At 35.2% G+C, this 15,959-nt stretch overlaps 1 protein-coding gene across 1 annotated transcript in view; it reads right to left on the reverse strand.

Moving 5' to 3' along the window:
• Positions 1-763: 763 nt before the first annotated feature.
• Positions 764-15,959, reverse strand: part of LOC142229471 (galactose mutarotase) — an 85,844-nt gene continuing 70,648 nt past the window's right edge. Inside the window, exons 6-7 of the mRNA XM_075300030.1 lie at positions 6,401-6,490; positions 764-1,083 (exon numbers count right to left, since the gene is read on the reverse strand). Of these exons, the coding sequence (XP_075156145.1) occupies positions 979-1,083; positions 6,401-6,490 (195 nt within the window). The 3' untranslated portion in view covers positions 764-978. The remainder of the gene's footprint in view (positions 1,084-6,400; positions 6,491-15,959) is intronic.

The following is a 15,959-nucleotide window of genomic DNA, read 5'->3' on the forward strand; positions in this document are numbered from 1 at the left end:
CATCTTAAGAACTAATGTGAACTGAATTCCACGAATGCTTAAGAAGATCACTTCCGTCCTAAGACAAGACAATGGAAAATCCATTGCTTCTGAGCCAATACTGCACTATTTCTGAATAAAAAAAAAAAAAAATTTGCATTGCTTTTTAGGCTACAAGTTTTTAATGGTTGAGTAGGAATCATGTCATAGTCGTTGAAATTAAAAGCCATTCATTTCAATGGAAACGTTCCAAAGAGCTAAAACCGAAAAATCACGTCAAGTTGGGTCAAATGTGACCTTTTTGCTCACTATATTCTCCGATTACAATGTAATTCCTGGCACAAGGATATACTGTCATTAAGGAATACTATTTTGAAGCTACAGTATGGAGTAAAAAACAAACACGGATTTTGCACCATGACAATGCACCTGTTCACACATCGGTGCCTTTGTGTGAATTTAGGCCAAAAAACAAAACCTCTTTGATTGTTCAAGTACCGTATTCATCGGACTCAACCCCTTCTGTTGTATCATTTTCCTGTAGACACCGATGCGGAGAAAGTGTTTTGCTACGATTGACAAACTGGAGTTTCAGTGAATGAAAAAACACTGCCATAAGATTATTTCATTTGAAAGGAGTTACTTTGAAAGGGATACACTATTTATTGATGACAAAATAAATACTTTGTGAAAAAATTAAAATAACGGCTATTTTTTAGGTAAGTAATCGTTTTCCTCTAACTTTAAACCAATAGCAAATCCCTTAAAGAAAAATATCCAAATCTTTGAGTGCATATAAAACTTTATTGTTGTTTATTGTATTTATTTTTTTGGGGGGTATCTACAACATTGATTAAGAGTAAATCTATAAACATGCGTATATTTTTATGTTATTAGGGTAAATTCCTTATTGACTGACATTGACATTCATTGTGGTTGGTTCTTTTGTAGCTTATGTATGTAGCCGTGTTCATGCCTTGAAATTATCCTTTTAGCCTGTTAGTGCTGTTTAGCACAGCCACCACTGCGACATATGCCAAATTTGTAAATCACTTCGTGGTTGTACTTTTCACCCGGATTTAAAATGATCGATGGGAAATTGGCCTGAAATGAGATGGTAAAGCCCAATGCAAAATAAAAGGAAGGACAAATGGTTAAAGTCAATTGATTAAATTATTTGTTTCCCCAAAATCAGCTATCCCAGCAGCTATCAAGCCAGCCAGCCAGCCCGCCAACCAACCATTACCGGCTTCATGCCATTCCATTGGAACACCAATAAATAGATCTGCCTTGTCTCTATGGCCTCTGACTAAAGCATACTGAATTACGGTGTTTTTGGCCCAGTAGACCTTTTGGCTTTCTTCATGTAACTCACCTCCGGTACGTTCTTTCCTCCTCTCATCTTCTTTGGGTTGCTGTTTTGCAAACGTTAAGCTTAAGTTTATCAACAAACAATTACAGGATTTACGCCCTGTCAGACAATAAGTCACTGTTTGACAGCTAAAATAGACTTTAACACCTTATAGCTCAATGTTTATATACGGATGGATATACATACATTTGTATGTAGGTTGCTTGTTTATTTCGTATGTGGGAGTATGGAATGCATACAACTCTATTCTCATACGTTTGTTTGTGTGTCGATGTGGGAGAGTGAGAGATATCGTCTTTTAAGCATGCAAATGGAATGAATGGAAATGTGTGCCTATGATGGTATTATTTGGCATTCTTACCAATACAGAGAGAGGGCCTATTCTATGTCTGAATCATCACAGCCCTTGTCAGCCCGTCACTCAGTCAGAGCAGTCAGCTGTAGAAAATAGAGAAAGAGGGAGAGGGTGGACATATCCATAGTGAAGAGAAATTTCGTTTAAAAAGAAACTAAGAACACCAGACATCAATGTTGGTATGCAAACACAAACAATTTAGACACTAACGCAAACAATTTCTGGGATGTTGCATGCCACTGTGCTAAGTGAAGTGCGTAGTGTGATAAGGTGGGCTTATATTAGCAGGGATAATAATAATAATGGGGGGGCGGATATTGGGAAAGAGAGTTTCATGTTCCTTTGGCTTATCTATAAAATTGACTCAATTTTTTTGGGGGAAACCCTAATGTAATGCTTGAAATTAACTAAAAGGAAAAAAAAAAAAAAAATAAACAAACAAAAAATTCGCCAAAATACACAATTCTCACATAAGGTTGAAAGAATTCTTTATTTGATGAGAACAACAAGTCTAAAAACCTTATGGATGACGCGTATTTTTCGGGTTTACCGGGATTTCGGAGTTTGGCTATTGCTATGAGCACAAAGTAGTAGGCTACGATGGTACAGTGGCAGCGCGTTATTTTAGGCCACTGAAATTTTTTTGGTGTTTACTCGATGGGTTCAATCGGACAGCACTAAGTGATAAAAGAAAAGTTCATTTATCACAATGGACTGAATAGTTGAAGTGAGTCTTTCGGAATAAGAGAACAAAATCAAACTTTAATCATCGAAAATTGCTTCATTGTTTTTCAAAATATTCCCAATTAAGATCTTTACACTTTGCATGCGTTTGAACCATATGTCGAAGAACTTTTGTGGTAACAGGTTGGCTGATAAGTCCCCGATCTGAAACATAGATGGCGTCGCTTGTATTAAGTACATATTATTTTTATATAGTACCAACCTTCAAATGATTCGCGTCAAAATTTGACGTCTGTAAGTCAATTAGTTTGTGAGATAGAGCGTCTTTTGTGAAGCAACTTTTGTTATTGTGAAAACATGGAAAAAAAGAAATTTCGTGTTTTGATAAAATACTGTTTTCTGAAGGGAAAAAAATACGGTGGAAGCAAACACTTGGCTTGATAATGAGTTTCCGGACTCTGCCCCAGGGAAATCAACAATAATTGTATGTAAAATTCAAGAGTGGTGAAATGAGCACGGATGACGGTGAACGCCCGAAAGAGGTGGTTACCGACGAAAACATCAAAAAAATCCACAAAATGATTTTGAATGACCGTAAAATGAAGTTGATCGAGATAGCAGAGGCCTTAATGATATCAAAGGAACGTGTTGGTCATATCATTCATCAATATTTGGATATGCGGAAGCTCTGTGCAAAATGGGTGTCGTGCGAGCTCACATTTGACCAAAAACAACAACGTGTTGATGATTCTGAGCGGTGTTTGCAGCTGTTAACTCGTAATACACCCGAGTTTTTCCGTCGATATGTGACAATGAATGAAACATGGCTCCATCACTACACTCCTGAGTCCAATCGACAGTCGGCTGAGTGAACAGCGACCGGTGAACCGTCTCCGAAGCGTGGAGAGATTCAAAAGTACACTGGCAAAGTAATGGCCTCTGTTTTTTGGGATGCGCATGGAATAATTTTTATCGATTATCTTGAGAAGGGAAAAACCATCAACAGTGACTATTATATGGCGTTATTGGAGCGTTTGAAGGTCGAAATCGCGGCAAAACGGCCCCATATGAAGAAGAAAAATGTGTTGTTCCACCAAGACAACGCACCGTGCCAGAAGCCATTGAGAACGATGGCAAAAATTCATGAATTGGGCTTCGAATTGCTTCCCCACCCACCGTATTCTCCAGATCTGGCCCCCAGCGACTTTTTCTTGTTCTCAGACCTCAAAAGGATGCTCGCAGGGAAAAAATTTGGCTGCAATGAAGAGGTGATCGCCGAAACTGAGGCCTATTTTGAGGCAAAACCGAAGGAGTACTACCAAAATGGTATCAAAAAAATTGGAAGGCCGTTATAATCGTTGTATCGCTCTTGAAGGGAACTATGTTGAATAATAAAAACGAATTTTGACAAAAAATGTGTTTTTCTTTGTTAGACGGGGACTTATCAGCTAACCTGTTATCTCCAAAACATGCATTCCGAATTCATCAAACTCTTCTTCATCAAACTCTAATCTCTCATTTTATTTTTTATATACGGGAATAAAATGAAGTCACTCGGTGTCAAGTCAGGACTATACGCCGAATCAGGACTATACGCCGAATATACGAATCAGGATTATACGCCGAATATACGAACCATCAAACTGATGATTTGAGTCCTCTAAAATTCTGTTGTTTGAGCCGATGTGTGAGAGCTCGTATTGTCGTGGTGAAGAGTGATACGTCTTCGGCGGTTAGTTTTCCTGATTTCTTGGAAGACAACTGGCAAATAACCGAATGTATATCACTCAAAATTGACTGGTCTGCGTTGTTTAGTTATACGATTGCGATTGCGATTTCCGAAAAAAGAGGCGACAATTAATTAGCATGCCCGCCTTGCATACACAAGGTCGTGGGTTCGATTCCTGCTTCGACCGAACACCAAAAAAGTTTTTCAGCGGTGGATTATCCCACCTCAGTAATGCTGGTGACATTTCTGAGGGTTTCAAAGCTTCTCTAAGTGGTTTCACTGCAATGTGGAACGCCGTTCGGAATCGGCTTGTCATTGATCTTAACATGGAATCGGGCAGCACTCAGTGATAAGAGAGAAGTTCACCAACGTGGTATCACAATGGACTGAATAGTCTAATTGAGCCTGATACATCGGGCTGCCACCTAACCTAACCTAATTTGTTTCGACCAATTTTTTGAACAATTGACAATTGGCTTGAGATCCAACGCGAACAATTTTTTTGAAGGTTAAATGTTTATGGAATATTGTATGTACTCTAGTCCCACGAAAAGCCTAAGGTTGTCTCAATCTCACGATAGGTCGGTCACACGACGATCTTTCATCAATGATCATCAAGACGATCCTCGAAAATGTCAAGCTTTATGATAGAGCTGTAAGTTGACAGATTGCAACACTAGGGTTGTCTAATCCCGGAGATCGGTTTATATGGGGTTATATCTTAGGTTTAGGTTAGGTATAGTGGTAGTCCAATATTTTAGGCTCACTTAGACTATACAGTCCACACCACCACAGTGTTGAACTTCTCTCTGTCCGATTCTATGTTAAGCTCAATGTCAAGGGACCTCCATTTTATAGCCGAGTCCGAACGGCGTTCCACATTGCAGTGAAACCACTTAGAGAAGAAGTGGGATAATCCACCCCTGAAAAACTTTTTGGTGTTTGGTCGAAACTAGATTTGAACCCACGAACCTGTGTATGCAAGGCGGGCATCCTAAACATTGCACCACTGTGGCTCCCTGGGGCTATATCATAAAGTCCTCCGATTCGGATGGTAATCCGACACTGTAGTACAGTGGGAGCCACTGTAGTGCAATGGTTAGCAGTCCGCCTTACATACAAAGGATCATGGGTTCAATTGCGGTTTCAACCAAACACCAAAACATTTTTCAGCGGTGGATTATCCCTTCCCAGTAATGCTGGTGACTTTCCGAGGGTGTCAATGCTTCTCTAAGTAGTTTCACTGTAATGTGAAACGCCGTTCAGACTCTGCTATAAGAAGAAAGTCGCTTGTCGTTGAGCTAAATATGGAATAGGGCAGCACTCATTGATAAGAGAGAAGTTCACTACTTATGGTATCACAATGGACTGAAAAGTCTAAGTGAGCCTAGAAATAATAAGGGTTAGGTTATTCAAGTATATTGCCATGCCTAACCTAACCTAAATCTGGTTCTAATTTTCAAGACGATAGTTTTATTCGTTCGGTGGTTAGCGTAATTTTAGCAGACGTAATTTTAAAATTCGATGCCAAAGGCAAGTATGGGTTACAAGGTTTCATTTGACTTGAAAAACTTTAGATTGAAATGAAAAAGCTGGAAATAGAAGCCATTTGAATTAAAAAACATGCCATTTGACATGTAAGAGAGTTCAATTTTAAACCAACTATTTCGGAAATTGCCCAAAGTATCTGATTTATATGACACCCGATTTTGTGTTCAAAATGCTTTTTAGTTCGGTCATTTTCCTTCAACGTTTTTCACTTTCTGAAAGGGTTAAGCATTTTCAGTGGCCAAGTTTTCGATTCTCTAGATTTTTCAAATCTATTTTTCATTCCATTTAAAAGAACCAAAAATGTCATACATCACAATCGTTTACTTTGCACATTTTACCATCCTCGTTTAAACATTTTAGGTGAAAATTTCTTGGACTTTTTACCGTTTGATAAGTGAGTTAAGAAACTCATTTGACTAAATGGTCTTCGCTCTCTCTGTCTATGCACAATATGGGGAAAATATGGAAGACATTGTTCTAACTCTGTTTACCCGATTCTTTGTTACCCCATTCGAACCTGTCCATGGTGGTATTGTCTATTTGCACCAACATCCGGGCCTATGATGAGAATGACATGACTCAAACGATGCTGTTGAGGTTGTGGTTTGCCAACCGGTTGAATGGCTGGCTGGCTGGCTGGCCGATATTCTTTTGCGCTGATGGTGGGCAATTGTTGGTCTTCATCCAAAAGCAGATTCGTATATAACACTAGGTGTTATTGGAAACTTACATGATTGACAGCATCGGGATACTTTTGTGTCTCTAGACAAAAGGCTCCTAGTTTTGAATACCTGGCACCATTCTTACCAATCAAAGGAGCCTGTAATGAAACGAAAGAGAGTGAGAGAAATGAACAACAATGAGTTAGAGGTTATAAGTTCATAATTGTGATTCAATTCGAGGTTATATACAAGGGCAAATGATGATGCTGGTGATGATGATGATGATGATATGTATGAATGTAGGTAACTATGTGGCGTAGATTATTGGAACCCACACAATCAATATCAAATCATATTAACTATAAAAGTGCCAAAATGTCAAAATGTTGCGGTTAATGACATTCCCAAGGGTTTCATGACTCATAAAGTTGGCAATTGTAAAAGGTCATTAAAATTTTGCAATTTTATAGATTCCCATGTTGTTTGGTCTTTTTTAATGGGAAAACCATTAAAATGGTCGGAATATTCATTATTTGCAAACATGGACTTTTCATATTTAATAAGAGCATTTTAGTAATTTTTGTTTTGTAAAAAATTTATTATAGTGTGAAAAGGGACTGAAACTGATAGTTGAATATCCACCATAATATGGGGGCATATTAAGTTTGTCATTCCGTCTGTCCATCTGTCTGTCTTTTGTAATCACGCTACAGTCTTCAATAATGGCGCTATCGTCCTGAAATTTAGCACAGATTAATTTTTTGTCTACACACAGGCCAAGTTCGGTCCAGGTTTTGATATAGAAATTTAAAATCTAGAGGTATGACGAATATGGTATGTTCGGTCCAAGGTCTAGTTTAGCCTCTTGAGCGTGTATTTAAGGAAAATTCAACATCTCTCATTCGCAACTTGTACCTATTCCGGGTTTTTGTGGTCCATAACGTTCATTCAAAAACTGAAAATCTAAATCTTATAAAATTTTTAAGTAAAGCAATAAGAAAGGACAAAATTGGCCATATATAATAAATTCATGCACATATAAAAAGTATGTTTCCATATGCTCCGGTTTAAAAATTTTGCTTCGGGCTAAATTTTTTAAAACATTATTTCCAAGTGCAAAAATATAGTGTTGCTAAATTTCCTTTTATCCCTAGATTTTCTTTTTTCCCTAGAAAATCTCTACTTGTTGCATAGAACATGAGATTGTGTATTTGCTTGCTTGTCTTATTGAATTTAAAACCCTTTCATGTAAACAAATGGTAACGTCGATATCAGTTATCCTTGGGCATATCTTAATCGCTTCAACTTCCAAGAAACTACTTTTGTGTTGCTCACTTCCTCGCCTCTCCTTTAAGGTGTCGTTTTGCAAAAAGAAAAATTTGTAAAAACAAGTCACAGCAAGAACAACAACAACAAGAATATAAAACAATTTATTCTCTAAACGAATTGTCAGGGAAAGATACAACAAGGATAACATACAAGAATATAGAACACGGGTAGAACTTGTAAATGTTCCAAAGAAAAGTAAATTTAGAAGCTTATAGGCAAAATATATTTTATTAGATATACAATATTTAACTAAAAATATGCGTTGGTATGTTTAAATATTTTAGATCTAGGAACACTATTAAAAAAAACAAGTAAGTAAAGTAGAAAGTCGGGCGGGGCCGACTATATCATACCCTAAACCACCCTTAATGAATTAGTAATCATAAGCATTTGTGGGGTAACATTGATATAGGTATATTTAAGAAAATTAAGGGGTCCATGTTTATGGGTGATTTGTCTCAATCTGACTAGAGTTCATAGTCAGTGTTGCCAGGGAATTTTCCCTACAATATTTTTCGTTAAATTTAAACAAATTTTACAAAACAAAAATGATTCTAAGTACTTTATTATCTTAAAACATGAAAATGCAACGTATATAATCTAGAAAATAAATTTGTATTACCACCACGGTTGCCACAGTTGGTAGAATTCTAAAAAAAATTGTAATTTTATTTGTTAAATCTCTATAAAAATAAAATTTGGAAAAAGTTTCTATAAACAAATTTTTGTGAGAAATTTTTCTATAGAAATAAAATTTTGACAATAAATTCTATAGAAATAAAATTTTGATAATAAATTCTATAGAAATAAAATTTTGAGAAAAAAAATAAATAACATTTTGAAAAAATTTTTATAGAAATGCAATTTTGACAAAATTTTCTATAGAAATAAAATGTTCACAAAATTTTCTACAGGGATAAAGTTTTGACAAAAATTTCTATAGAAATATTTGTTTGATAGATTTGTGGTAATCTACAAATTTTTTTAGGTTTTTTTTTGGCACGAGTGGTAACTGTTGTTACCACACATTGTTAAATATCAAGCCTTGCCGGCTTCTAATTTCCTCCTCTAGAGCCACCAAAATGTAAAAATTATTACGAAATGTCCCTACATTGTGGCCCTACGTCCCTACAAGACGCTAAATATTAGAAAACAAGTAAGGAAAGTCTAAAGTCGGGCGGGGCCGACTATATTATACCCTGCACCACTTTGTAGATCTAAATTTTCGATACCATACCACATCCGTCAAATGTGTTGGGGGCTATTAATAAAGATTTGTCCCAAATACATACATTTAAAAATATCACTCGATTTGGGCAGAAATTGATAGACTTTTACAAAATCTATTGACTCCAAATTTAAGTTGGCTAATGCACTAGGGTGGAACACAATTTTAGTAAAAAACCAGTAAGGAAAGTCTAAAGTCGGGCGGGGCCGACTATATTATACCCTGCACCACTTTGTAGATCTAAATTTTCGATACCATATCACATCCGTCAAATGTGTTGGGGGCTGTATATAAAGGTTTGTCCCAAATACATAAATTTTAATATCACTCGATCTGGAAGAATTTGATAGACTTCTACAAAATCTATTGACTCAAAATTTAAGTTGGCTAATGCACTAGGGTGGAACACAATTTTAGTAAAAAAATATGGGAAACATTTAAATCTGAAGGAATTTTAAGGAAACTTCGCAAACGTTTATTTATGACTTATCGCTCGATATATATGTATTAGAAGTTTAGGAAAATTAGAGTCATTTTTACAACTTTTCGACTGAGCAGTGGCGATTTAACAAGGAAAATGTTGGTATTTTGACCATTTTTGTCGAAATCAGAAAAACATATATATGGGAGCTATATCTAAATCTGAACCGATTTCAACCAAATTTGGCACGCATGGCTACAATGCAAATTCTACTCCCTGTGCAAAATTTCAACTAAATCGGAGTTAAAAATTGGCCTCTGTGGTCATATGAATGTAAATCGGGCGAAAGCTATATATGGGAGATATATCCAAATCTGAACCGATTTTGTTGATATTTTGCAAGTTTTTCGAGACTCATACACGCCAATTATGACCAGAACGGTAAAAAATATATATGGCAGCTATATCTAAATCTGAACCGATTTTTTCCAAAATCAATAGGGATCGTCTTTGAGCCGAAACAAGACCCTATACCAAATTTTAGGACAATCGGACTAAAACTGCGAGCTGTACTTTGCACACAAAAATACACCAACGGACAGACAGACGGACAGACAGACGGACATCGTTAAATCGACTCAGAATTTAATTCTAAGCCGATCCATATACTAAACGGTTGGTCTATGATTACTCCTTCTTGGCGTTACATACAAATGCACAAACTTATTATACCCTGTACCACAGTAGTGGTGAAGGGTATAAAAACCTACATATTGCAAAACTGGTTGTAGTTGATATTGCACCTACGGAGTTAGTATGCCACTACCCAGCAAAAAAATTGGAAGTTCTTCCAACGGCACAACTTTAAAAGCACTTCCAGAAGATGCTCTCCCAATGATGTTCTTTATTTTAACTACCCAGGAAGTTATTTTAATTCAATTTTTAAGTAATTGTAACTTTTTTATTTCAAATAGGTTAAAAACAGAGTAAGAATTCATAAAATGGTACAAATCATTTAAATTTTGTCGAAAAAATGCTAAATCCAATCTGAAAAAATTGTGAATTTTTGAAAACATTTGAGGTCAAACGTTTCCGACAAGCGTTAGAATCCATTAAAAATTATAAAAAATTATAAAAATTATTTATTTATTTGACACAGATTTTTTTAATTTACATCCAAAACATTGAATTCGGATCACACCTAAAGAAGTGATGCAATTTCAGTGCAACGGCTGTTAAAATGGAGGTCTTCCGTCTTATGACAAGACCATGTTAAATTCATCGCTTCTGCGTCAATTTTGCAACACTTCCGGCTCCAAAAAGAACATTTTCATTATTTTTTTGGCGACGCTTTTTTTTGCTGGGTAATATTGGGCCCATTATTAAAAATGAGAAAATCGCTCAATTAGTGCGGGTAATAAATCCAAATTATGTAAGATCTACAAGTACGTACAATACGATCGGCTGGTACATCAAAATTTCAAATTTGAATAAGATTGTTTAATAAATAAGAGTATTATGGCCAAATATGCCAAAATCGAGCAATGCATATATATGGGACCTATATCTAAATCTGAACCAATTTGTATAAAATTTTGCAGGTATGATTGATACCACAGAAGGTTACCTTGGTCAAAAATAAGGTTATTAGGGGCAAAATTTTCAAAATCGGGCGATACATATATATGGGAGCTATATCTAAATCTGAACCGATTTCGATGAAATTTTGCACATACAGTTAGAGGTACAGAAGACTATATTTAGCCAACTTTAAGTACTATCGGTTGATAAATAAGGGTTTTAGGGCAAAATTTGGCAAAATCGGGCGATACATATATATGGGAGCTATATCTAAATCTGAACCGATTTCGATTATTTTTGACACATATTATCAGTACCATAAAAGATTAGAGTAAGCCAAGTTTGAGTACGATGGCTTAATAAATAAGGTTTTTATGGCCAAATTTTGGAAAATCGGGCGATATATATGGGAGCTATATCTAAATCTGAACCGATTTCGATGAAATTTTGCAGGCTTAAAGGGTGATGAAAAAGTTTACTATGTACAAAATTTGATGACGATTGGTTTGTAAAAAAGCGCAACGTGACTCCATTTGTCGAAATTGGGCGATTCATATATATGGGAGATATATCTAAATTTGATCTGATTTCTTCCAAATTCAATAGCGTTCGTCCTTGTGCCTAAAAAACTCCCTGTATCAAATTTCAGATCGGTTAATAATTGCTACCGGAATCGTGTGAACAACAAATACATGGACAGACGGACGGACACCAAGCGCTAGATCGACTCAGGAGGTGATTCTGAGTCGATCGGTATATATTTTATGGGGTCCAAAATCAATATTTCTGGTAGGCACATTTTTTGGCCGATCAAAGTTATTATACCCAGTGTTGCCAGGTGATTTTGGAATCTTCCCCCCAAATCTTAAGTAAAAAACCCCCAAATTGTACCAAATTTTTTTCAAAAACTCCTAAAAATTTTTCAGTAATGCAAATAGGTAAAAATGGGCTTCCCAAATTTCTAAAAATTAATACTATAGTAATGCGTATCAAAAATTCAATTTTACAAAAAAAAAAAACAAGTAAGGAAAGTCTAAAGTCGGACGGGGCCGACTATATTATACCCTGCACCACTTTGCAGATCTAAAGTTTCGATACAATATAACATCCGTCAAATGTGTTGGGGGCTATATATAAAGGTTTGTCCCAAATACATACATTTAAATATCACTCGATCTGGACAGAATTTGATAGACTTCTACAAAATCTATAGACTCAAAATTTAAGTCGTCTAATGCACTAGGGTGGAACACAATGTTAGTAAAAAATATGGGAAACATTAAAATCTGAAGCAATTTTAAGGAAACTTCCCAAAAGTTTATTTATGATTTATCGCTCGATATATATGTATTAGAAGTTTAGGAAAATTAGAGTCATTTTTACAACGTTTCGACTAAGCAGTGGCGATTTTACCAGGAAAATGTTGGTATTTTGACCATTTTTGTCGAAATCAGAAAAATATATATATGAGCTATAACTAAATCTGAACCGATTTCAACCAAATTTGGCACGCATAGCTACAATGCTAATTCTACTCCCTGTGCAAAATTTCATCTAAATCGGAGTTTAAAATTGGCCTCTGTGGTCATATGAGTGTAAATCGGGCGAAAGCTATATATGGGAGCTATATATAAATCTGAACCGATTTAAATCAAATTTTGCACACTTAACTGCACTACTAATTGTACTCCTAGTGCAAAATTTCAATCAAATTGGAGTAAAACTCTCGCTTCTAGGACCATATTAGTCCATATCGGGCGAAAGATATATATGGGAGCTATATCTAAATCTGAACCGATTTCAATCAAATTTTGCACACTTGACTATACTACTAATTGTACTCCTGGTGCAAAATTTCAACCAAATTCGGCCAAAAATCTGGCTTCTGGGACCATATAAGTCCATACCGGGCGAAAGATATATATGGGAGCTATATCTAAATCTGAACCGATTTCAACCAAATTTTGCACAATTGACTATACGACTCTGTGTTATGTTTGTACAAAATTTCAAGCAAATCGGAGTAAAACTCTGGCTGCTGGGTCCATATTAGTGCATATCGGGCGAAAGATGTATATGGGAGCTATATCTAAATCTGAACCGATTTCTTCCAAAATCAATAGGGTTCTATTCTGACCCAAATTAGGAACATGTGCCAAATTTGAAGGCGATTGGACTTAAATTGCGACCTAGACTTTGATCACAAAAATGTGTTCACAGACAGACGGACGGACGGACGGACAGACGGATATGGTTATATCGACTCAGGGACCCACCCTGAGCATTATTGCCAAAGACACCATGTGTCTATCTCGTCTCCATCTGGGTGTTACAAACATATGCACTAACTTATAATACCCTGTTCCACAGTGTGGCGCAGGGTATAAAAAAAATATCTAAAAATATAATATGTATATCAATTAAAAAATCAGATAGGAGAAAATAATTCAATGAATAAATGTTTCAATTCACACCCAGCAAACAAATTTGGAAGTTCTTCTAAAGGCATAACATTAAAAGCACTTCCAAAAATGACTGTTTGGTGCGGTTTTTTATATTTTTAATGGGTTATTTTAACTTGTTTTGTTTCAAATAGATTAAAAACAGGGTAAAAATTAATAAAATGGAACAAATTATTCAAATTTTTTCGGTAAAAATGTTGAATCCAAACGTTTCAGACAAGCTTTAGAATGTATTAGAAATCATAAAAAATAATAAAAATTATTTATTTGGCAAAATACCACAAAATTTTTTAATGCACATCCAAAACACTGAATTCAGATCACACCCTAAAAATGATTCAAATTCAGTGCAAGGGCTGTTGAAATGGTGGACATCTGTCCTATGACAAGCCCATGTTAAATTCATCGCTTCTGCGCCAATTTTGCTCCACTTCCGGCTCCAAAAAGAACATTTTCACTACTTTTTTGGCGACGCTTTTTTTGCTGGGACATTAATTCAAAATCAAATCAACAAAAGTTAAATTCAGTATATGCATTAAAAATGTTTAAATGTGCTCCCTTTGCATTGTATGATTTGTTGGAAGTAAATAATTTAATCGTTTCACTTGTAAGTGTAAGGAATTTAAGGAATAATGTAAGGAATATTTAACTCTTAAAATGCTTTCAGTTGTTAAAGTTAAGATACGGTTTCTTAATTTGTTTTTAAGCGTGTCGAATATTACAAATGCCCTTTCAAAGGAAGCACTTGAAAAGGGTAGCGAAAGCTATCCTAATGCATACTTGCTTATATCGAGGGATTTGTGCTGATCTCCCTCGTATGTTTTCCGAATTTGGTTGAGAATTGTTTTACTTTATTGGATGTTAAATATTTGTTGCCCCTAAAAAACCTCCAAATAAAAGTTACCCCCAAAAATCCCCCCAAACGGTTAAAAACTCCCTAAATTTGGGGGAAAACCCCAAACCTGGCAACACTGTTATACCCTGACCACTATGTGGTTTAGGGTATAAAAACAATAAAATGTAAAAAAATATTAAAGCGTTTGATATTTTCTTCGTCCTTCATCAATGTTGCAATCAATGCTATCGATATTTCACGCATGTCGTTACCTTCCAAGAAAATCTCAGTAGAAATATAATATTGCCTTCACAATTAACGTTCGATGAAAATCGCTGCGGCCCCCTCCATAACCATCAAACCACTTCAATAGATTTATGTGGGAAATTTAATTTTAATCGGATTATATTCTCTTCATTGGTTTTCCATTTCCGATACAGAATACTCACTTTTGCCGTAATTACTTAAATAAACAAATATTAATTAACCATAAAGTATTTAAACGCCTCTTTGGGATTTTGTTTTTATTTTAATTTTAAGCACTAATACCGTGATGGCAAGCCATTATGGTTGGTGCCATTGGTTGCCAGAGGAAAGAGGCTAATAGCCAGCCACCTTTATACACACAAAGAAATAAAATATGAATTTGTACATAAATTGATACATTTTTAATAATGTATCATAATCATAAAATATATGTACGTTTACGTAATATATTTTTGCGTAAATATTTGTTATTATAAATTATTATCGTTTTAATAATGTGCATGGACTCTTTCACACAATTCATGAAACTTTACATAATATATCCAAAATACTGGTTTTCTCTTAGCGTGAGAGAGCCACAATATAGTGTTACACTCATAGGTATACAATACAAGCAAAAAAGACAAACATAGCGTTTTTTAAGTTAACACGTGTCTTTACTGTGTTTAGTTTGTTCAGTCCAGTTTGATTCGCCGTCGTGATCGGAAGATTATTTATTACTGGAAAGGTTGATGAAATAAAGCAACTTTAACCACGCTTCAATTGCTCATGTTTATAACTAAATTAAAATAATATAAAATTATGTTTTCTTGCTTGCTGGGCTTTAACGGATTTTTGTAATAAATGGGCCTATTATGTATGCAATTAGGCCAAATGAAATGCAAAAGAAACAAATATATACGGCCGTAAGTTCGGTCAGGCCGAATCTTATGTACCCTCCACCATGGATTGCGTAGAAACTTCTACGAAAGACTGTCATCCACAAATTTCAATTCACATGGTTGTTAAATATCATATACTACCACCACGTACCAAATTTCAACCAGATCGGATGAAGTTTGCTTCTCCAAAAGGCACCGGAGGTCAAATCTGGGGATCGGTTTATATGAGAGCTATATTTTCCCAGCAAAAATTTTGGAAGTTCTTCCAAACGCACTACTTTAAAAGCACTTGCAGAAGATGCACTCCCAATGATGTTCTTTATTTTAACTACCCAGGAAGTTCTTTTAATTCAATTTTTTATAACTTGGGTTTTTCATACTTTTAATGGGTAATTTTAACTGTTTTTGTTTCAAATACGTTAAACGGAGTAAGAATGGTACAAATCATTTAAATTTTGTCGAAAAAAATGCAAAATCCAATCTGAAAAAATTGTGCATTTTTGAAAATATTTTAGGTCAAACGTTTCCGACAAGCGTTAGAATCCATTAAAAATTATACAAAATTTTAAAAAATTATTTATTTGACAAAATATCACAGAATTTTTAAATTTACATCCAAAACA

This window comes from Haematobia irritans, chromosome 3 (genome assembly GCF_050003625.1).
Source record: "Haematobia irritans isolate KBUSLIRL chromosome 3, ASM5000362v1, whole genome shotgun sequence".
Classification (NCBI taxonomy): domain Eukaryota; kingdom Metazoa; phylum Arthropoda; class Insecta; order Diptera; family Muscidae; genus Haematobia; species Haematobia irritans.